This window comes from Vespa velutina, chromosome 12, assembly GCF_912470025.1.
Source record: "Vespa velutina chromosome 12, iVesVel2.1, whole genome shotgun sequence".
NCBI lineage: Eukaryota > Metazoa > Arthropoda > Insecta > Hymenoptera > Vespidae > Vespa > Vespa velutina.
The window spans coordinates 3331089-3353206 of NC_062199.1; the positions used below are offsets into that span (position 1 = coordinate 3331089).

Genomic DNA, 22118 nt, shown 5'->3' on the forward strand with positions numbered 1-22118 from the left:
AGAGAGAAAGAGAGAGAGAGAGAGAGAGAGAGAGAGAAAGAAAAAAAAATTTCGATCGGCGAACTTCGACGTTTCTGCTGTACGAGATATATAGAGGGGGGAACTCTTTAATTACAGAACGCAGGCAACACTTTATCGTAGTCTCGTAGCGATGCGGTGCATAGCCTGCGCGGATTTTTCCGCAGAATGTGGCAGGAACAATAAAAGCCGATAAAAAAGCGGGCATCGCTTTGAAGAGGACGGACGAGGGTAGCAGGGCTTGCAGAAAGAGGTGGGAGAAGTGAGAGGAGTTGTTATAGTGGTTGTACCGTTACTGAATAGACGGACAGGTAGATGCGGTATGAACGTTGGTATTAGTGCGTTGCACGTTGTACACGTGTCACAGACCGAGTATAGAGCCACTAGGCGCTACTTTGTCGTCCTGCCGATCGATAGTCCGTACGAGCGTTAACGCGATAACCCGTTGCTCCGTTCAACACGAATGACATCCCGAGAGCTACCTAGCTACCGAGATTCTGCTTATAATGAGTTTGCGAAGCGGCCGCGAAACGGACTTTCCGCTTTCCTTCTCATCCTCGTCCTCGTCCTCGATCCTCATTCTCATCCTCATCCTCATCCTCGTCCTCGATCCTCATCCTCGATTCTCGTTCCTTCCTTGACCGGTCCAATCTCCGAGAGCGAGGCAAACTTTTACGACGTTACCGACACATAATACTTGTGAATTAATTAGCCAAGCTATCATCCTCTCTCTCTCTCTCTCTCTCTCTCTCTCTCTCTCTCTACCTATCTATCTATCTAACTATATATATATATATCTCACTTTCTCTCTCGTTCTCTCTCTCTCTCTCTCTCTCTCTCTCTTTCTCTTATCTTATATCGGGATCCCTGCAGTTTGAAATTAAATTGAAAGGCATTACGAACTAGTTGCTCGTAAATGACAAGAGGGATAAATAAGTGTGACGCTTCCATTGTTTCTTTTTTCTTCTTTCTTTCTTTCTTTTTTTCTTTCTTTCTTTTCTTTTTGTTTTTTCTTTCTTTTTTAACTTTTTAATTGTTTATCCTTTCCAACACGTTTTAATATTAAATTTGTCAGGAAAAATCTACTCGAAATCTGTATAAAGAGATAGAAAGAGAGAAAGAGAGATAGGGCGAGAGAGAAAGGGAGAGGGAAGGGGGGAGAGAGAGAGAGAGAGAGATAGATAGATTTATTAGAGTTTCGAATAAAGCCACGGAGCCTCTCTTGAAAGCGAGCATTTACGAGATAGCACCGGTATATCGAGTCAAATTAATCGTTTAGACGGTCGGTATTACGATCGAAATAGACCGCGACTATGCGATTCGGCGCGCGATGTAAGCGCGTTTCGCATGTCCACGATAGCCATAAATATTCGATGCAACGCGCCAGTGGTACCGCTGATCGTGGTTACCTCGTTTCTACTAACAAAGACGATAATTACAACTTTAATTGTTTAAGAGTTCGTAATAATTCGAAAATTTCAATGATTAGAAGTAGAAAATCGAAGAAAAATTTATCTCGAGTCGGAAATTATTATTTGATTATAAATTAACGAATTAAGAATTAATTTATAAAATATGAAAGAGAGAGATTTAAATGTTTCTTTGATGGACAAATATAAGTAATCATTGTCGAAATCAAAATTTCTACCTTGTATTTAAAGAAAGGTAATGTTCATTAAACGTCACGTTAACGTTGGATCGATGAAATTTCTTGCGGATTAATTATTTTTCCAAGCAAACGTTATTTCGATGATCGATCGTCGGACAGATCCTGTTCGGTGATGGTGGAGAGGGGGAGGGGAAGGGGAGGGGGGGGGGAGAGGATAGAAGAGGATACTGGACGGGTGTCATTCATCATGTAATATAACTCGTTTTACCCAATAAAATCTATCAATTTGTAAACCATGCGAGTATCGAGAAGGATGCGGCTAACAAATGTACGCGATGCAATAAATGGCAACGATATCGATTCATAATTGGAAACGTGAATACTTTGATATTTTCATGTCGTGAAATTACGAATCGATAATGACGTCATACCGAGAATATTTCGATGGGTTATCCAACAACGAAATAATGCGATAATTGTAGAGTACGAGTTAGTTGGGAAATGGACGGGGGAGGGGACGGAAAAATAGAAAGAAAGAAAGCAAAAAAAAAAAAGAGAGAGAAAAAAGGAAAAAGGGGAAAAAAGAGAGAGAGAGAGAGAGAGAGAGAGAGAGACGGAAAATGAATGAAAAAGTCGACGATGTTGGATATAGGAAGTTTAAGTGCTCGTCAAGCAAGAGGGCATAAAACGGCATTGCTTTTTCTCCGGGCGACTTGCTCGCTCGATCCACGCCTCTGCTCGGACTTCAACGCTTGGGCGAAAAGTGTGTATAGAGATGGCTTTTTCTATTGAGGCAGCAGGTCTACGTAACACATAACCGCTGGAACCACAATGTAAAAGCTACTTACTACCACGTTCTCCATTGATCCACCAACACGGTCTAGCGAACAGAGAAAGAGAACAGGAGGGACGTGTTCGCGAAAACGATATTACTATTTTCTCTAGAGAATATTTTGCTATTTTTATTTTTATACGCAGGGAAAGGAAAAAGTCATTATTGGGAAGTGGTCTCATTCCAATCTATCTATCCATCAATTTATCGTATAAAAATAAAAACAAAATTAACATCGAATTATTATTATCATTATCATTCGAAAGTATAATTTATTTATTAAATAAATGAAAAAATAATTAGGAATTTTATTATAGCGATTAAAATTTCGTTCGTGAACGTCGTCATTTTTTTAAATTAAAATCAATAATATTATATAAAAATTAATATCTAATGGATGGTACACTTTAAACGTGACGAAATTATTCAATATATAGTTTTCTTTTATACCTTTTATAGGTTTCTTTATGGTGGTGCTATCGTTATTGCTATCGTATTGCTTCAGAATTTCGTTCTTTGCACGAAGAAATAATAGTAAATAGAAAAATAGATCGAAGAGAGAGAAAGAAAGAGAAAAAGAGAGAGAAAGAGAGAGAGAGAGAGAGAGAGATGGAGAGAAAAGAAAGTAAAAGTATATTATTCACAATGTAAAACGAAATCACAAGGGTTCCGCTTTCTCGTTTCACGGTGGCTTCAGTACCATAGTACTTCGTCGCTGACATGCTTCGATCAGGCATAAGGAAACTCATAGGTTTCCCTTTTCCAATAGCGTGACCCGATATATAAAGACCACATTGCGTTGGGTTCACGCGAGAATACTTAAACGCGCAAGCGAATTCACCTCCTCTTATTCGTCGTATATTTTTCTTTCACAATTTAAATAGAATTTTCTTACTATATACATATCAAAAAATGAAAACGTGAAACGGCCGGCAACAATTCCCCTTTTCTATTCTTCCTCGAACTACAGAGAAAGGAAACTTTATCGTGGCCGTATCAAGTCGATATTTCTCTTGCAAGGCAAATAAAATTTCGTTGAGTGCATTCGAAGATAGTGGTACGTTGCACTGATATATCGGGCGGTCTAGTTTTTCTTTGTCAGCTAGATCTCAGTAGGAAGAGATAGCTTTCAAATCTCTCTCTCTCTCTCTCTCTCTCTCTCTTTCTGTCCCCCTCCCCCTCTTCTCACTCTCTCTCTTTTTTTTTCCTATTTTTTTTTTTCTTTTTTTCGTTTAAAAAAGTAAGGGAAAAAGCCACAAACGAAGATGGGATCTATCTACGACGATTCGTTTCCAATATACCTGACTCTCTTACGTTGATGCTTTCTCCGAAATCCATCCTGTCGAATCTTTAATGATAGTCAACGATCGAACATCTTCATCTTTTTCTCGTGTTCTTTTAAAAGGAATCAGTTGACGTTAGAACGCATTACCAAAGGAATCTCTTTTTATCGTCGTAATGAAATCGGTCCTGGTGCAATACTCAAAGTCGTTCCCTCGAAAGAATAAAGAAAGAGGAGAACGAAAGAAAGAATGAAATGAAAGGTGGTAAGGAAGGAAGGATGGAAGGAAGGAAGGAAGGAAGGAAAAGAAAAAAAAAAAAAAAGAAAAGAAAAGAAAAGAAAAGAAGACTGATCGAAGGGAAAGGAAAGTTTAAGAGAACGATACGAGCGAATACGGGTGTATACATAAAACAAGTCGTATTTCCCTTGCCGTCCACATAACGCCCGCCATTTTACTCTCCTGTTGTGAGAGAGATCCAACAGGGTGCAAGAAGTAAAGCACGTCGGTGGCCCCCTTTTTTTTTTTTCCCCGTCCAACGGCATAAACCAAAGCAACGTAAATCCAACGGAGCAGTCACAGTGTATAAACCTTTTTCAGCCGTTGCTAACTCTACTTCGTAGTTGTTTCTACACCTAACCATAGCAGAACAGCGTCCACTGATTTTCACCTAGGTTCCTACGTATAACGCCTGCTGACGTATACACGCACTCGTTAGGTGTGTACGGATCGCATTCTGCTCCTGTGGTTTGAAGAAAAACGCTATGTTCCCCCGAGAAAGAGACAGAATGAGAAGGATAGAGACAGAGATAAATAGAGATACAGAAAGAGAAAGAGAGAGAGAGAGAGAGAGGGAGAGAGGGAGAAAGAGAGAAAAACGAGAGGATATGAAGGGTACAAAAAACTCGCGATGTTACGTCCGTCGTGTATGTAGAAGGAGTCGTCGACCGCAACACGCCGACTGGCCGGCAAACCCTGGACGGAAAAAAGTTCGAAAATGAAGGAAAAAAGAAGGGAGTTTTAAGGGCGAGTCAGAGCGTGTGCACAGAGAATATAAGATCGTATTCTCTTTCGTTGCAGTTTAACATTGCAAACGTGTTTTCTTCATTCTCCAACGATGTTGACAAGCGTTTCAACCCTCCTCCGGTTTTCTCTCTCTCTCTTTCTCTTTCTCATGTATATTTCTACACGCATATATATATATATATATATATATATATATACATATGTAATGTTGGAGAGCAACAGGAGTCGTAACGTGTACTTTCATAGGCCACGTCTATCGCAAGTTTCAAGCTTTGCATAGGACTGACAAAAGAAAGCATTCTCTTTCACCCTCAGAAAAATGTTAATACGTGCTAAGCTTTTCAAACCATCTACCGACGCGTCGTGGCAGTCGCTTCCGTTAGCCAAGCACGAGCATAAGTCGTGACATAATAATCCGATTATACCGACTAACGGATAGAATGTATGTTGAGATTGTCACTCTCTTCGATCCGTGTACCGTGTATTATAGATGTAAGTAACAAGGCTTGCAGGTTAATTTCTGCCTCATTTGTCAAGCAATCCTGACGGTTCTAATTAATTTTTCGAACGTTATTTTTAATTGATATCTGTATACTTTTTTGTTTTATTTCTTTTTATTTTTATTTATTTCTTTCGTTTTTTTTCTGTTCTTCCTTTTTTTTTTCTTTTTTTTTTTTTTTCTTTTTGTTATTTTTATTATAGAAAATTTTATCTTTCAGAGGGAACGTCCGATGGAATAATATCCTACGTGTTCTAATTAGCGACAGACGAGAGAGAGAGAGAGAGAGAAAGAGAGAAAAAAAAACAAAAACGAAACAAACGAAAAAAAAGAAAAGAAAGAAAAGTAGAATACTGAAAAGTATTTCGACGAGTGTTACAAATATATATCTCAATATTTTGTTTGAAGAAGATTAAGGAACATTTGCAAGTGGGAGATTGGTGAGAAGAGAAAAATAAAAAAAAAGGAAAAAAAAAAGAAGAAAGAAAAGAAAGAAAAGTAAAAAAAAATACACACACACACACACACACACATACATACACAATATTGTCTCGTCAGACTTTCAAGCGTAATAAAAATCCTAGGACATCGTACAGTTTTAACGAGCTTCGATGATACGCGCAGTGCTCGTACGTGGTCTTTTTCCAACTGCGTGAGCAACATGCGAATAACGTCATCACGGACCTACTCGTATACGCGTACAACCGCTAGTTCCATTGCGGTTTACCTACAAAAATAAAGTAAAATGAGTTAAGGGATGGATACTATTAACGGAAAAGAAGAAAGAAATAGATAGTCTTTGAAAATACGAATACAACGATGTAACACCGCTCGGATAAGGTATTATATCTAATGATAAGCGACGAGATTTTCAACAATAACAACGTTAATTAAATAATAACATGTTATAACAGGTTATAATCTTAAGTATCGTAACAACGAAAGAGAGAGAGAGAGAGAGAGAGAGAGAGAGAGAGAGAGAGAGGGTGAGGGTGAGGGAGTGTAAGGGAGGAGAGAGAAAATTATTTTTTTGTTTTTTTAAATCTCTACTACACACATACATGCATCGTGAAATAAGAGGAGGAATAATTTTTTCGATTTGAATGGATAAAAAAGATTGGATATAAAATTATAATACGAATCGGTTTTAATAATATAGTTTATTGTAAAATACATGATACAGTGAGCACAGAGATAGATATCTTACTCAAATCGTATTATTCGTTTGGAGGAATCCTTTCTTAACGTGTACCATCGGTATTCCATTTTATACGTACATAAAACATTTTCTTTCAAGAGCTTTGCAAGTTTTAGGAAGGGAATAAAAAAGGAAAGAAAGATAGAAGAAGAAAGAAAAAAAAAAAAGAAAAAAGGGAGATGAGAAATCTCTTCTTTTTTTCTTCTTTTTTTTTTCTTTTTTTTTTTTTTTTTTTTTTTTCATTTTCCTCGTAAAAATTGTATATTTTATTCGCGTTGACGTTATCGCGAAGGGAATTGTTACCTTTTACATTTTATAACTTAGCTATTTGAATTGAATGAATCACGTTTGCGTAAGGACATATATACACATACATACATACATACACACACACATAGATACATAGATACATACATACGTATATACATACATACATGTTTATGTGCGTTTTGTATTTTTGTGTTTATATCTGTGTGTGTGTAAAGTAATTCACATGTATAAAAAAAGAATAGCGAGAATGTCATTGTTGAAACTTCATAAAAAACAAAGCTTTTTCTCGACTATCGAGGCAAAGCAAGATACAAGTATTGCGAATACATGTACGATCAAACATTGTTGGTATGTATGTATGTACTCTCGCTTCCATTTGATCTGTAAACATCCACTTTGATGAAGCCCACAAGCGATAAACATACACATTCGATATACGTGATCTACGTGATGGAGGAAGGATACGTTTCCTCGATCAAAATGGAGTATATTTTCGAATGAAGAACCGATCGATCAGGGAATATTTCTATTTTCTATTTTTCTTTTTTTTTTTTTTTTTTTTCATTTTTTCATTTTTTAGTATCGTTCTCGAAAGTACCATTGTTCCAGGTTACTGGCTCATAAAAAAAAAAAAAAAAAAAAAAAAAAAAAAAAAAAAAAAAGAAAAAAGAAAAAAAAGAAAAAGGAAAAAAAAAATATAAACAAAAGAGAAAAACATACAAAATATCACGAATATTGTCGGTATGACGTTTAATCGAAAAATCGAGTTTATAGATTAAAAAGTTGAGTTTTAGTTCACCCCAGTTGAGAACCACCATCCACACACACATACACGCACACACACTCTCTCTCTCTCTCTCTCTCTCTCTCTCTCTCTCTTATGATTCTACATATAGTACTATATTATGACTAGGATATGCTGTACACGATAATTCCAGAAGACAGAGAGTGGCAAAAGCAGCAGCACCAACACCATCAGCGTCAGCAACACCAACAGGAGCAACCACAAAAAGAAAAAGCCGAGGAAGGTTGCGTGCTTCCTGCTGCCAGAGGCACTGTATTAAGTCCGTATAACGTAGAGATTTATTATGTTAAATAAGTCCTAATTTTGGGGTCGAAAATTCTTTGTCCTTGTTTCGTACTCTAAACGTTACATTTTTATACATCTTCTTTTCTTTTTTTTTTTTTTTTTTTTTTTTTTTCTTTCTTCTTTTCGAGATCGTAAGAAAACAAGCGGCGGAGGGGGGGGGTGGAAAAGAAAAGGAATATCCTTGAGAAGGAATTTCTTTTTTTTTTTTGTTTTTTTTTTTTCTTTTTTTTTTCTTTTTTTTTTTTTTTTTTTTTTTTTTGTATATTCCATATTTACGTTCCAAATTTCAAACAGACATATTTGATAATTTCAAAGGATCTTTCGTAACTAATTTCTCGTATCATCGACGATGGTAGATCAAGTCAAATCAAAGAATGGACTATATCAAGATCTTCGTTTTCTAATTGTTATTTCGTATAGTGAATTCGGATTCTCATTAAGCTAGCAAAATTCTCACATTTTGCTGTTAAATGACCCCTCCCCCCCCCCCTCCCACCTTCGAGTTAATGAACAACTTATCTTCATATCCGTTGTCACCTGGTATTTCGAAGCAGAGCTCGTTTCAGGAACTCCACTTGATACTAACTATACCGACTATGAAATTAATTGCGATTTTCCCTACTCTGTCTCGTTATATTCTACCGATATAGATACAAACACACACATACACAAACACACACACACACATACACGTACACATATATGTATGTATGTATATATATATATATATATATATATATATATATATATATATTTTCGCGGCATTTATTAAGCTTTCGTTGAAATGTAGCATTGAAATTTCATTGGATATTGTGAACAAAGAATCACAAAGAATCGAATATTTTTGGATTTGTATTTAAACATTTAATAATTCCTGACGATGTTTTTTAATCATAATTTAACTTTTGAAAATAACAATTTAACGATTTGTATACAATGAAATCGAACGTGGTATAATTTAATAATGCGATCCACTGAGCGGAAATTTTCTTTGATATCGTTTATTTTTTTTTTTCTTTCTTTCTTTTTTTCTTTTTCTTTTTTTTTTTTTTTTTTTTTTTTGTCAAACTTTGATCAGTGCGAATTTCAGAAACGTTCGTTCCATCGGTCGAAATTTCAATTTATTCGATTATAAACGCTACTTTTGCTACAGTTAATTTCATTATATCGTTGTTTTTTACGAATTTTTCCTTTTTATTTTCTTTCTTTCTTTCTTTCGTTCTTCTTTCGTTTCCTTTTTCTTTTCCCTTTTTTTTTCCCTCGCCTTTCCTCCCTCCCCCAATACCGATGGCAACGATCGAATGGACGATTATCGATTGGAAGAAGGAATTAAGGAGGATTTTAATGAAAGAAAAACTATTCATACAAATCCATGAATCGTTTATTAAGAAATACTGCATCGTTTCGACAATCGCAAAATGGTGGTACGAATATAATGGCTCTTTAAGCTATGCACTCCGACGTTGTCACTTTCCCGAGTCGTCGACTTCGCTCAAAGCCGCACCCCTCCCCCTCCCCCTTTAAAGGAACAACAATGTTGACTTTGGCAAACAATAGGGCAATGATAAAACGAACGCACCAGATCCAATAGAACACCATCCGTCATTCGCGTTTCGAAAAACGTTCCATTCGATCAACGTCCTAACCATCCGAGGAACGTTGGATGATGTAGGTTTTATATATAAAACTTAACGCAAAAGAAAGGATAAGGAAAAAGAGGAAGAAAAAGAAAAAGAAAAAGTAAAAGAAGGAGGAGGAGGAGGAGGAGGAAGAACGAGAAAAAAAAAAGGAAAAGAAAAAATAAAGAAGAAGAGAATAAGGGATTTTTCGAGCAAAAAATTCTAGAAAAGCAGCCGTCACGTCGACGGGAGAAAATTTCTAGTCCGACATCGTGATAGCTTAGATAATGTTGCGGGGAGCGAAAATGGAATTGGAAATCTCGTTTTGCCGATGGCACGAACAGGATTCGATGTTAGAGGAGAATGAGAAAGAGGAATAGAAGGAGAAGAAGGAATAGGTTGGATGAGAAGGGAGAGAAGGGAGTAGGAAAATTTCAACGATTCCAATCATTTCAGTCGACGATATTCGCATTTATCCTTAAAAACATCGAATACGATGTGACTATCGTAGGGAGTAACCCACATGTAGGATCTACGAAAAAAGAATAAAGATGTCGTTCGAGGGGTGGTTAGTGGGGAAAAAAGGAGTATGAGGATAAGAAAGAGAGAAAGATAGAGATAGAGATAGAGAGAGAGAGAGAGAGAGAGAGAGAGAGAGAGAGAAGGATAGAAGAAAGGAAGGAAGGAAGGAAGGAGACAAAGGAGATCGCGCTTGCGACGTTCTTTACGTCGAGATACGTATATAGTCGCCATTATAGTCGGCTATCCTAGAACGAGGATTTACTTATCTCGACGAAGAGAGTGCGGGCGCTTCGACCCTGATTCTCGGGACGACACGATGACTAAAGAAGAAACGTAGCTGTATTTGTATCTCTGCGTGTGTATGGTTTAAGTGTGTCTTAGTAAATGTTCGTGTAAAGCGGCCGAGGTGACAGCTTCGATCGTAGCCGCTCTTTGAGAGCTTTTCGTTTCCGCATCCTACCGGTTTTGCAATAGATTTACGAAGTGCAAAAGGATGATTAGCATGATATGGACGATAGACAGGCTGCGATACGACGTCTGCGATCTGGCTCTTGATGCCAATGGATATGCATAAGAGGCGCAACATTCCTTGAACAATTGCACGCTGAGTCGGGTGACCGTGCAATAATGATGCAAAGCACAGACCCCATTCAAAGGACCACCGCAACCCCAAATCTTCTCCACTTCCCGTGGCAGTGATACCGTATTAGCTGCGTAATATCTGCGCATAATGAGAAAGTACTTGCAAGGGTGCTTGCAAGATTAATACAATCATGAAACATAGCATGATTCGTTAATATATAACGTCGAGAGATTTCGATCGGCTTATCAATCATAACAGATTGGACATTTTGATACGTCGTTAGAGCTACGTCATGCTACGTATTTTTGACAGATATTAAAAATTTCTATTCCTTTCACGAATCATTCTATGTAGTTTGTCAAACAGGTTTATAACTATTTCGAATTATTTTTTACATATTTATTTGTACGATAAAACAATTTTATTATATATATATATATATATTTTTCTTTTCCTAAAGAGTATTTCATTCTCTCGACGTTTAGTTTATTTAATACCATCGATTCCGTAGAAATTCATGTTTCCATTCCGTTCGTCGTACGTTCGATTGACAAAAGTACGCTTTCCAATAATATTTGACTTCTTGAAAGCTGCTCTCTCGGGGACTTATTATAGCTCTTGCTCGTCGCAAGTTTGTTTCCAAAGTTCCACAACTTCTTCCTCTCTCTCTCTCTCTCTCTCTCTCTCTCTCTTTTTCTCTCTCCCTTTCTCTCTATTCTTCTGCTTCTATCCGTCTGGTTTAGAAACCGTGTTTTTCTCTTTTCTATTCTTTTTTTCTTTTTTTTTTTTTTTTTTTTATTTAATTATTTATCGATTCACTTTAACTCACACGAGAGACTTTTGTCATAATTAATTAATTATTCTAATAGCACTTTCGAAATAAAATTGTATCTAATATGGTGTAACTATGGTGATCGTTATTTCGAGTCTCATAGAAAGAGTAAATACGATAGTATATCCGGCATTGGTCGAAATGAACATCGATAAAAATGTTTGTCACGTTCGTTTAAAGTACTGTACTAGAATATCAAATGTTCCCTGTACTTTTGACGGATCGTCGGTCCAACCCGGCACGAGTTCTGCTTTTTTTTTCTTCTCTCTCTCTCTCTCTCTCTCTCTCTCTCTCTCTCTCTCTCTCTTTTCTCTTTTTTTTTCTCTTTTTTTTTATTCGTTACGTATTTATCTTTTTGTCGAAAGATATTATCTCGTTTAAGATTTCGCTTTAATTTTTCGTCGGTTCGCATATATGTGTATATAAGTACGTATGCATGTATCTATCTATATATGTATGTATATATGTATGTATGTATGTATATACAGATACAAAATGTATATTGATAAAATAAATGAAATGTGTGGTGGTCTCGATCGACCGTATCGGGACGACCATTAGCATCGTAATGGCGCGATTGCCTCGAAAAGGGCAGACAGCTATCTGCTCTACTTGCCTGAAATTATTATCGCGGATAATTGCGTAGAGAAGTATGGGAATTATTAATAGTAGACCGATTCACCGTGATACGAAATATCTCACGCAACCGTCAAATTGTAATATCGTGCTAGCTCGAGACTCGAAACTTCCTGTTCTCTCTCTCTCTCTCTCTCTTTCTCTCTCTCTCTTTCTCTCTTTCTCTCTTTTACCCCTATACTCTTTCTCCCTCTATTCCTCTCACTTTGACTGGCACATTAGATTTTAATGATTTCGAGGGAACTAATTAATGCCAGCTGTTAGTATTATATGTACGACGAAAACGGAAGGTGTTTGAGTACAATTAATATAAACGTTTCTTTTTATTTTTCTTTTTTTTTTTTTTTTTTTTTTTTTTTTTTTTTTTTTTTTGTTTTTTTCCTTCTTCTTCCTCTGCATTATATGAAAAGTTATTAGGTATAATTGAGAGATATCTATACACGTTACGGAGCCACGATTTTCAAATTTGATTAATTTTATTATTGATCGACGTGAGAATCCGAGTGGGATTAGTCGAGAAGAAGAGAGAAGAGGAAGAAGAAAAAAAAAAAAAAGAAAAAGGAAGAAGAAAAAAATAAAATTCAATCACAGAGATATTTTTATCGAAATCCTCAATTCATCTACTTTCGTCGACGTTTTAAAGATGTTAAAAAAGTTAACCAACTTGCAATTTTATCTGATGGCATTTAAGAAAAAAGAAAAAAAAAAAAAAAAAAAAAAAACAAGAAAGTTCATTAATTACGTACCTTACGAAAGCGTAGTCGCTGGATTGCGTGAATCGATCGGCGAGATCATGCAGGCTGATCGCTGTTATCTCATTCATTTCGTAATATTCTAAGAGCGAATACTCCATCTTCCAATCTGCCGAGCCTTGCTTATTTGCCTCCGCTAGATTAAGATAATACTGGTAATAATCCAAAACCTGCGAACAGGAAAGAATATATCCCGATAATCGCCATTGATTCCTTGATTTAAGAAGACTCCGTTCATCCTGAAATTTATTACTTACTTGTCCTGTATCAGTTTCAAATTTGTACAGCCTAAATCCGGGATTGTTCGGTCCCCCTCCTGGTGTACTCGGTGATATACTAGGTGCTATCATTATCCAGGAGACTGGATTTCCTATCGATACGTAATACATTCGTAAAGCAATAATAATAATAATAATAATAATAATAATAATAATAATAATAATAATAATAATAATAATAACAACAACAACAATAATAATAATAATAATAATAATAATAATAATAATAATAATAATAATAATAATAATAATAATAATAATAATAACAATAATAATAATAAAAAAAACGAAAAGAGAGAGAAAAAAAATTAAAGATATATCACAAACAAAAAGTTATCCCTAAGCTAATCATTTTTTCTTTCTTTTTTTTTTCTTTTTTTTTTTTTTTATCAAGATAAAGCAACGAGAATATATATATATATATATATATATATATATATATATATATATTCTTTCGAGTATACGAAGAATTTTCATCGTATAAAATGAGTTGTGAAATTAATCACGATAAATTTTCTACGTTGCTAATGAGCCATTCAGAGATCTCGTGGTGTGAGAACGAATTGAAAAGAAAGAGAGTCGTGTCCTCATTTTCTTTCTTTCTTTCTTTCTTTCTTTTTTCTTTTTATCTTTTTTTTTTGCTTTCCCCCCCCCTTTTTTTTTTTCTTTTTTTTTATCTGAAAGCGCGCATACCAGTGTCACTGTAGATGACACGAAACGTGTCAGAGTGCCAGTGCCCGAAGAACTGTCCGCGTATGATGTCCGCATTTTGACGTACCACCTGAAGGTACTTGGCGTTGTGCCTCTCGTTCAGGGTTGCGGTACCGCTCTCACGATCATCAACTCCTGGTGGTGTGTGACCGACGATGAACACCTGCTCCACACACCAGAAAGTAATGTCACACATTCTTTTTTTTTAGAACCTTACCACGTCAACTTTGTCACGTGAGTATACACGTTAACTAAATACACCCTTGATGCGAGTCACGTACGAGACACGTGTGAGTTAGCCTCAAGGGGGAAAAGGGTGGAAAGTTTCTCATTACTAACCATAAATGGTTTGCGTATATTCTCTTTGAAGGTTCCAACAAACAAACCTACAAATATTTTCTAAGCTTCTTTGGAGAGAGAAAAATCCTCTCTCTCTCTCTCTCTCTCTCTCTCTCTTTTTTTTTTCATTTGAGGAAAGATTAAGAAGGACAAAATAGCGTTTAGCAAATAAAATTAAAATAATTAAATATACATACGTAGGTATTTTATTTAATACGTGACACTCTTTTGAAAAGGATAAAAGAAAAAGAAGAAAAACGAAACAAAAAAAAAAAAAAGAAAAAAAAAAAAAGAAAACGAAAAATGATCTACAATATTATACGATCTATTCGATTTATCCTCGGTTCTTTAAACTTTCAAGAAGATATCAAGGTTAAATAATTCTATTTACGTTCGAGTAAATACATACATACATATATATATATATATATATATATATATATATATATATTTATGTATGTAGGTTGGCAATGTTAGTCTCGTTTGTGTCGTCGTTCCTATCGTATCTATCTCTTTCTCTTTTTCTCTCTCTCTCTCTCTCTCTCGTGTTTACGTTCGTGTAAAAGTCGTTTTCTGAAACGGAGATTCAACTGTAAACTGTAGAAAATTACATAGGGGATAAACGTAAAAGAAATTTAAACTCGACGTTATGGATAATCGTATTCATGAAATGCATCTCTGCGTATAAAGTCACGCATGATCATATACCGCGTATCTATATCGTTTTCTTATAGGGATTCATGTTGGATCCTGCATACAGATCAAGTGGAAGGAAGAATGGAAGTAAGGAAGGAAGGAAGGAAGGAAGTCTACCTACGTAGATACATGCATACATGGTAGAGACGGTCGATCGAGCACGTTCGTGAAATTAGCCTTCTCTCTCTCTCTCTCTCTCTCTCTCTCTCTCTTTCTCTCTTTCTCTTTCTCTCCTCTCTTCTTCTAGTTCTACGATGATATCATTCCACAGGGTTGATCCCAAAGCCGTCTACCGTCATCGAGATAGCATTTCCAGTAAAAGAACGATCTCGAGAACTTGGGAATGAGCAAAAATGGGAACGGAATCGGACAGTAGACAAAGGGAGGAAAGAAAAGTTACTAATGTTGATGGGATGGAACGTCGGAAGGAAGACTAACTTCTTTTCTTCGTTCGTTTTAGGATCGTTTTACGGCGAACGCCATTTTAGAAGAGAAAGAGAATGAGAGAGAGAGAGAGAAAGAGAGAGAGAGAGAGAGAGAGAGAGAGAAAGGAAAGATTTGATAAGAAGAGGTAGGAGAAATGAGAGAAGATGGAGGAAGTACTTCGAATGGAGGAAGTAATTAGATCGATAATAACTTCCTATTTGCTTAACTTATCGGATATTTCGAGGAGTAAGTATATACATATATATATATATATATATAATGTATATATATTTCATTAACCATTATTATTCGATCTTGAGTTTTTAAAATAGAATCGAAGTTAAAATGTTTCTATTGTTTATATGAGATTGAATGAATATTATTCATGAAAATATTTAAAGTAATTCATATCGCATAGATATATTTTATATTTCTATGATAAAGTATTTAATCTCTTCCAGGCATTAATCCATTATATGAAGTTCGGTATACTAATCCGAGTATACCGAAATCCGAGTACCGAACAAACAAGAGGAAACTAGAGACCACGGCGCGTTGTTCTCGATGCTTACATTCGGTCGATGAGCTTTCCTACGATATTCTCAACTTGATATATACACGCGGATTCAACGTTTAGGACAACAGATGTACTAGACAACTATGCTCGTGTATCGCCTTTCATCGAGTTTTGAAGCTATATCTTTATCATACAGATACTACCTAACGTACGTTACGTTACGCTTGATTAAAGGATTTTCCATTAATGAAACCAATTCCTAATTATAGGACGATAATAGAATTGATAAGGAAGTATGATAATAAAGTTATAAGGGATTTATTTTATTTTTTAATCTAAAATAATATTATTATATATCGTTGACTGTTATTTATTTATTAAGGAATAATATAACGATGAAAAAGTTTCAATGTGTGTGTGTGTGTGTGTGTGAGAGAGAGAGAGAAAGAGAAAAATAGAGAAATAAATGACGTATTTCTATTTGAAAATAACAATGGGAAAAGTAGGTAAAAGGTGCAAGATTCACATAGTACCATTCACTTGGATAGAAACGAATCCGACGAGACTACAATAGGGACGCTGATTGGTCAGTTTTGCCGCTGACGCGCTTAAACGGCCCGTAATTTGTAATCGTATTATCGGCCTGTCGAGAATCGATCGATTCTCTCGTCGTTGCCATACCGTTTCCTAGCTCTGTCCTCGGTTTTCGAGTTTGGTGGTTCGTCGGATCAAGGAAACCGAAACTGCTTATGGATTATTACAATCTACGGATTATATCCTTATCGATCGTTAAATCGGATGTATTATATGTCTGATCGTTTAAAAAGATTTTCGAAAAAAATGTCATTGCAAGTTTCCTAACTTTTTTCTCCTTTTTTTTTCTTTTTATATTTTTCTTTATTTTTTTTTTCTTTTTTTTTTTTTTTTTCGTCTCTTCCTCCTCCTTTTATAATCATAAAAGAACAAAAAATATCGAAAATGTTATAGAGATAATGATGAAAAATTTTTTTTTTTTTCCATTCACCCAAATCTCTCCTGCCTGTAATCTCATTAATTATTTCATTGGTTATATATATATATATATATATATATATATATATATATATGTTAAAAGCGATTAAAGTTTCGAACATTCTCATTTTATTTTAATATCGATAACGAGTGTCTCATATAAAGTCATAGATATTCATACGTTTTCATAGACGTGAAATATTTTCTCGAGTTTTCCCCAATCATCACATTAATTTCATTGGCCCGCAAACGAAAATCGATCAAAGCTTAACTTAGGAATGAGTTTCGACGTAGAACAAACAAGGGTCGGATGGAACGTCGTAGATATAACCTTCGATATATTTCCTTTTTCCCTCTTTCATAAACTTTTATCCCATACCTTTCTCGACAACCCATATGGAACTTTTATTTTATTAAACTTCGCCGAAAAATAACTCTTAAAGAAATTTCGAAAACTCGTTTAAACGTATCTCTTAGAGTTATCTTGATGTTTAAAGGATTACGTCAGCCTTGAACTTCAGGACAAATGAAAAATTCTTTCTCCTTTCATTGTAGTATATTTATATGTATAATAATCCCATGTCTCGAAGATATATCACGAAATGAAATAGCTAACTCCGTAGTCTATTTTACTGAGAGAACATTTATAGATTTTGAAAAATGCCATATAAGCCTCTAACAAAGATCTGAGATCTCGTAAGAACGCCGTAAGAAAGAGAGAGATAGAGATGGAGATAGTGAGAGAGATAGATAGAGAGAGAGAGAGAGAGAGAGAGAGAGAGAATAGAATAGAATAGAATCCCTTTGGTATCCTATAGAGGTGACAATACCATCGTGGGAAATGTACGATCCATAGCTATTGGAGCGTGCTACGAAATGCCAGGACTGCTTACGCTCGTGTGTACTTATGTGTCAGATATGGTGGCTATGGTGTATCATATATATATATATATATATATAGAATGCTATATATCGATATGGTGGTTAATACCGATCGGGATCAATGGCATAGGCGTGCAACGACGTATGTATGTATATGAGAGTTGGTAGCTCGTCGTCCATAGAATACGAAGTCCTTCCATAATTTATCGATAGCAGGGGTTGCATCGTATACTCGCGTAGGAAAAGCCCAAGTAAGCTCCTCCTCGCGTATGTCATCCTCGTTCAATGCGCCTTAGGGCATAATCGATAACCGATAAGTTTGAGCCGCGATATTTGTCCCTTTGCGTCCCCGTTCTCCATGCCGTTCTTCTTCTAACGTCGGTATACAACTAACCGAATCGTTTTCTTTCAAAAGAATTTTTCTTAGGAAAAATTGTTACCAGTTAACTCCTAACATATAATGGTTCCTTCTTCTTCATTTTTAAATTTCACGTCAAAACTTAAGAATTTCGTAAGAAAAATTGACTCTGCTGATATTCTCTGATCCATCAATGGTAGTTAGATTGATCGTAAAAATTGTCCGATTATCTATATCGTGATTGAAGTAATCCTTCAAAATGTAAGAAAGAGAAAGAAACGAAGTAACAACGAGTGAATATAGTAATGGACAAGTGGGATGGGGAGTGAAGGGTGAGGAGTCTTGATCCAAGGAACGATTAGGCGTAAACCATGAAAGGGAAAGTGAGATCTCCATCGTTCTCGATAGTGATCGTCTGGTATAACAGAGCTAAGGATGGACTTTGTATGCTTCGTCGATAAATCATGTCCTGTCAGGTTTTGACGGGCGATCAACGGAATCTCATTTGCGAGCGTGTCGTCTCGGTACATAACCATCTAGGTATTAACGTTACCTAAAGCTTTCAAACGAATTCTACGTCTCCGGTTAATACCCTGGCGATCACTTGATCCTTTTAATTATCGAACTTCCTCCCTTAATACACGTAACTGTACGATAGATACTTAGCGACTATGTTGGTCTTGTAATTAGTTTAAGTTAATGGTACGTTCGTCTGGCAGAGAAACCGACAAACTCGATAACACGTTTAAATAATTGATAAACTTATTTAAGACTTTACCGCTTTATCCTCTTTCCGTGCCTTTTTCAAAACGGATTCGAACCATAGCCATTGACCAAATGGATCCTGTGAATTATCGACGGTGATACCGCTGGTTCGATGCGCCATACGATTTTCCGATAGATTCATCCAAAGATTCGTATTGAGGAAGACGATCAGATATTTCGCGGAACTCTGTTCGATCGTGTAATAGCCAGCTATAAATATAGAAATAAATAAGATAAATGTTATTTCTCGTTCTTGGTGGTTCTTTTTTTTTTTCTTTTCTTTTCTTTTCTTTTCTTTCCTTTTCTTTTTCTTCTGTTTCTTTATTTTATTATAATAACGTCAATTGTTTCAATACTAACCTCTCAAATAAGTATCCATAGCTTCTTGAGGCAGCCATTGTTGCCAGAGTAATGAGAGCTGTTCGAAGCTCACTCCTATGTCTTCGTGTCCCAATGCAGGAAACACAAATTGTGCCTTGAACGTGCGGGACAACAGATCAGTCAAATTCTGCAAATACTGCAGTCGAAGCTCGCCGCTCATGGCTGTGCGCGTCAGCGCGTCACTGCAACAAGTAGTTACGACCTCGTTAGCCTTAGTCGCACTCGCTAGGGATTACTACGAGAAGTGGTGACCATGGTCGATGGACGACGGTTCGATAGTAATGAGAGTCTACGAAGAAACGATAAGGAAGAGAGTAACAATTTTCCCTTTGAGGATCGCGCACCAAACTTTTATGTTCTCCGTCGACATATATATATATAACCAGTTAAGTCTATTATTTTTTCTCTTTTTATCTTTTCTTTTCTTTTCTTTTTTTTTTTTTGTTCCTTTTCTGTTTCTTTTATTTCTTTTTCTTTTTCTTTTTCTTTTTTTCTTTTTTCCTTTAATTCTTCTCTTTTTCTCTTTTCTTCATCCTTTTCGTTCCTACTACTAAACTATCTTTTAACTCGGGCAATTTTATTACACGATGGAAAATTTTTCCCACGATGGAAAATTATAGCAACGATTTCTTTCTTTCGAGTATAAAAAGATTTTATATTGTATTTTAGTATTATATTCGATCATGGTTATGTACATAATTAAAACGAAAAACGTTCCTTTTAATAGGTCGGTATAAATCAAAGTTGCAAACAAACGTTACGCATGAATTGGAATGCGATTAATAATTAATACAATATACGGATTAAACTAATGAGTTGATTACAATAGGGGGATACGAATTTCGCAATTCACCGATTATCAAGTCGGTCAATTTAATTATTATTGTTAACAAAATATACGTATACACTATGCATACGTATATATATATATATATATATATATATATATATATATATATATATATATAACATAGAGCTAAATCACGTTGTTTTATCAAAAATGTCGAAACGATTCGAGCTTGAATTTCCCAACTCGGCGCCCTTTTCCGTGTGCATACATACATATTTCTCTTTACGGTATTACGATGTAAACCTGTACATGTGCACGCCATTCTGTCGACTTTAATCGTGGCAGAGTTTTGCGAGATTATAACGCGAGCAAACGAAGGCGCAAACGCGTACGTTGACCCGAACGAACGAAATAAAATTTATTTTATACGCGAAAAGATTCTCGTTGTTTTGAAAAAAAAAAAAAAAAAAAAAAAAAAAAAAAATAAAAATAAAAAACAAATAAAAAATAAATAAAAATGGAGAGAGAGAGAGAGAGAGAAAGAGAGAGAAAGAGAGAGAGGGTGAAATAAAGAGAGAGAAAGAGAGATAGAGAGAGAGAGAGAGAGAGAGAGAGAAAATTAAAAAAAAAAAAATTAAAAAAGAAGATAAAGAAAAGAACTTCTCTCTAGGGTTTATAATAAACGAGTCGGTTAATATTTTATAAAAAAATTTACAAGGCGAATTAAATATATAAAGAAAGGGCATGTGAAGATATTTATTGTACTTTATTGCACTTGGTTGCTCTTTTCGAGTGCAACGAAGTTCGAATCGAACCTTTCGACCTACCCCGTCCACAGGACGAATTCGATTCCTTCGTCGTGTTTTGATTCCATTGCCTGTGCTGCTGATTCGATCAATGCCCATGGCGTATCACAGCTATAGTCACCAAACTGTCCAGCCAGCTTTCTGTCGAGTCTGTTCGGAACCCCTTCAATGTTGTTTCTCGTATTCCAGCAGACTAGAACGAGGATCAGATGAGATCGATAGTAGAGTGAAAACTCATTAGAACCGTTCGTATTTTTTTTTTTTTTTTTTTTTTTTTATTATTATTATTTTTCATATAACTTGGATTTTTGTTTGTTTGTTTGTTTGTTTGTTTGTTTGTTTGTTTCTTTTCTTTTTTTTGTTTCCTTTTCTTTTTCTCTCGAAACCCCGTACAAATTCAAGAACTCACTTATAATTCATAGAAATAACTTTTATGATGTTCTTGGTGGCACTTGAACGAAAAAAAAAAAAAAAAAAGAAAGAAAAAAAGAAGAAAAGTAAAACATGAAAAAAAAGAAAAACAAAAAAAAAAAAACCATTCTCATCCTATTTTCATTTAAATATACCGTTTATTATTATATCCGTCGTGACGTCGAATTATTTTTCTGTACAGGTTGAAAAATATTTCATTAGTCGTTTGAAAATTTTATTAAATTATAAACGTAAGAGATGTATAATTATTGAAAGACTACACGTAACATCATTGATAAACACGTTGAAATTGAAAATAATACGTATGTATTTTTAAAAGGAAAAATCTTTCGATTGTCCAAATAATAACGTATATTATTAAATGTAACTCGAACAAGAAAAGAAAAAAAAAAAAAAAAGGAAAGAAAAAAAAATAGAAAAGAAATAGAAAGAAGAAAATAAGAAAGCGACCAAAAAAAAAAAAAAAAGAAAAAAAAGAACACTGAAAGATAGCAACGTTTTATATATTTCATTTTGACGCGCGAACTCTCTTTATATTCTGTAAATTTCATCGGAATCGTTCATTCCTCGGAATACGGCCGATGCTCTTCCATTTCAACTTTAATCTCGAATCTAACGAAGTATTTTAAAAAGTACGAATATTGCGAGCGTAGAGAAGTGCCAGGGGAGGAGGACCCACCTCTCACGTTCTCGAGGCATGCCAGCCAAAGTTATAACGGGCGGGCGCGAAAGCAACGAAATTCAGCAACTCCCTCGGAAGATTTTATTCCCGCGTTTTCTTTCCTTTCATCCTTCCTCTCTTCTCTTCTCTGTCTCTCTGTCTCTCTCTCTCTCTCTCTCTCTCCCTCCCTCTTTCCACCAACCCCTTTCCCCCCGACCACCTCTCCGGCATCGAAATGTTTTCGCGCGGTTAACATCGTATGGCCAAGGGTGCTGTATATTCATAAAAATGTATGCGTA

General features: G+C 35.5%; 1 protein-coding gene and 1 long non-coding RNA gene across 21 annotated transcripts in view; one reads left to right on the top strand and one right to left on the bottom strand.

Annotated features, from left to right (window-relative positions):
* LOC124953224 (acid sphingomyelinase-like phosphodiesterase 3b) overlaps positions 1–22118 on the bottom strand; it is a 64118-nt gene that overhangs the window by 15273 nt on the left and 26727 nt on the right. For 11 of the 17 annotated variants that reach the window (XM_047504287.1, XM_047504284.1, XM_047504283.1 and 8 more), the window contains 7 exons: positions 20748–20919; positions 19110–19312; positions 18763–18959; positions 13738–13918; positions 13024–13136; positions 12761–12936; positions 10036–10684 (listed from right to left, as the gene is read on the bottom strand). In XM_047504287.1, coding sequence (XP_047360243.1) covers positions 10420–10684; positions 12761–12936; positions 13024–13136; positions 13738–13918; positions 18763–18959; positions 19110–19312; positions 20748–20919 — 1307 coding nt within the window. In that variant the 3' untranslated portion in view covers positions 10036–10419. Of the gene's footprint in view, positions 1–5610; positions 5992–6405; positions 7788–10035; positions 10717–11289; positions 11995–12760; positions 12937–13023; positions 13137–13737; positions 13919–18762; positions 18960–19109; positions 19313–20747; positions 20920–21837; positions 21994–22118 lie in introns of those variants that run through there. The other 6 variants (XM_047504297.1, XM_047504292.1, XM_047504289.1 and 3 more) reach the window with 6 other exon arrangements.
* On the top strand, positions 5452–16598 carry LOC124953231. Of its 4 annotated transcripts, XR_007102167.1 has the most exons (5): positions 5452–6104; positions 7671–7796; positions 14829–14952; positions 15062–15462; positions 15678–16598. It is a non-coding gene; the product is annotated as an uncharacterized LOC124953231 (long non-coding RNA). The 4 variants fall into 4 exon arrangements; XR_007102168.1 differs by lacking the exons at positions 5452–6104; positions 7671–7796 and adding an exon at positions 13971–13989 and having other exon boundaries at positions 15678–16596; XR_007102166.1 differs by lacking the exons at positions 5452–6104; positions 7671–7796 and adding an exon at positions 14569–14718 and having other exon boundaries at positions 15678–16596.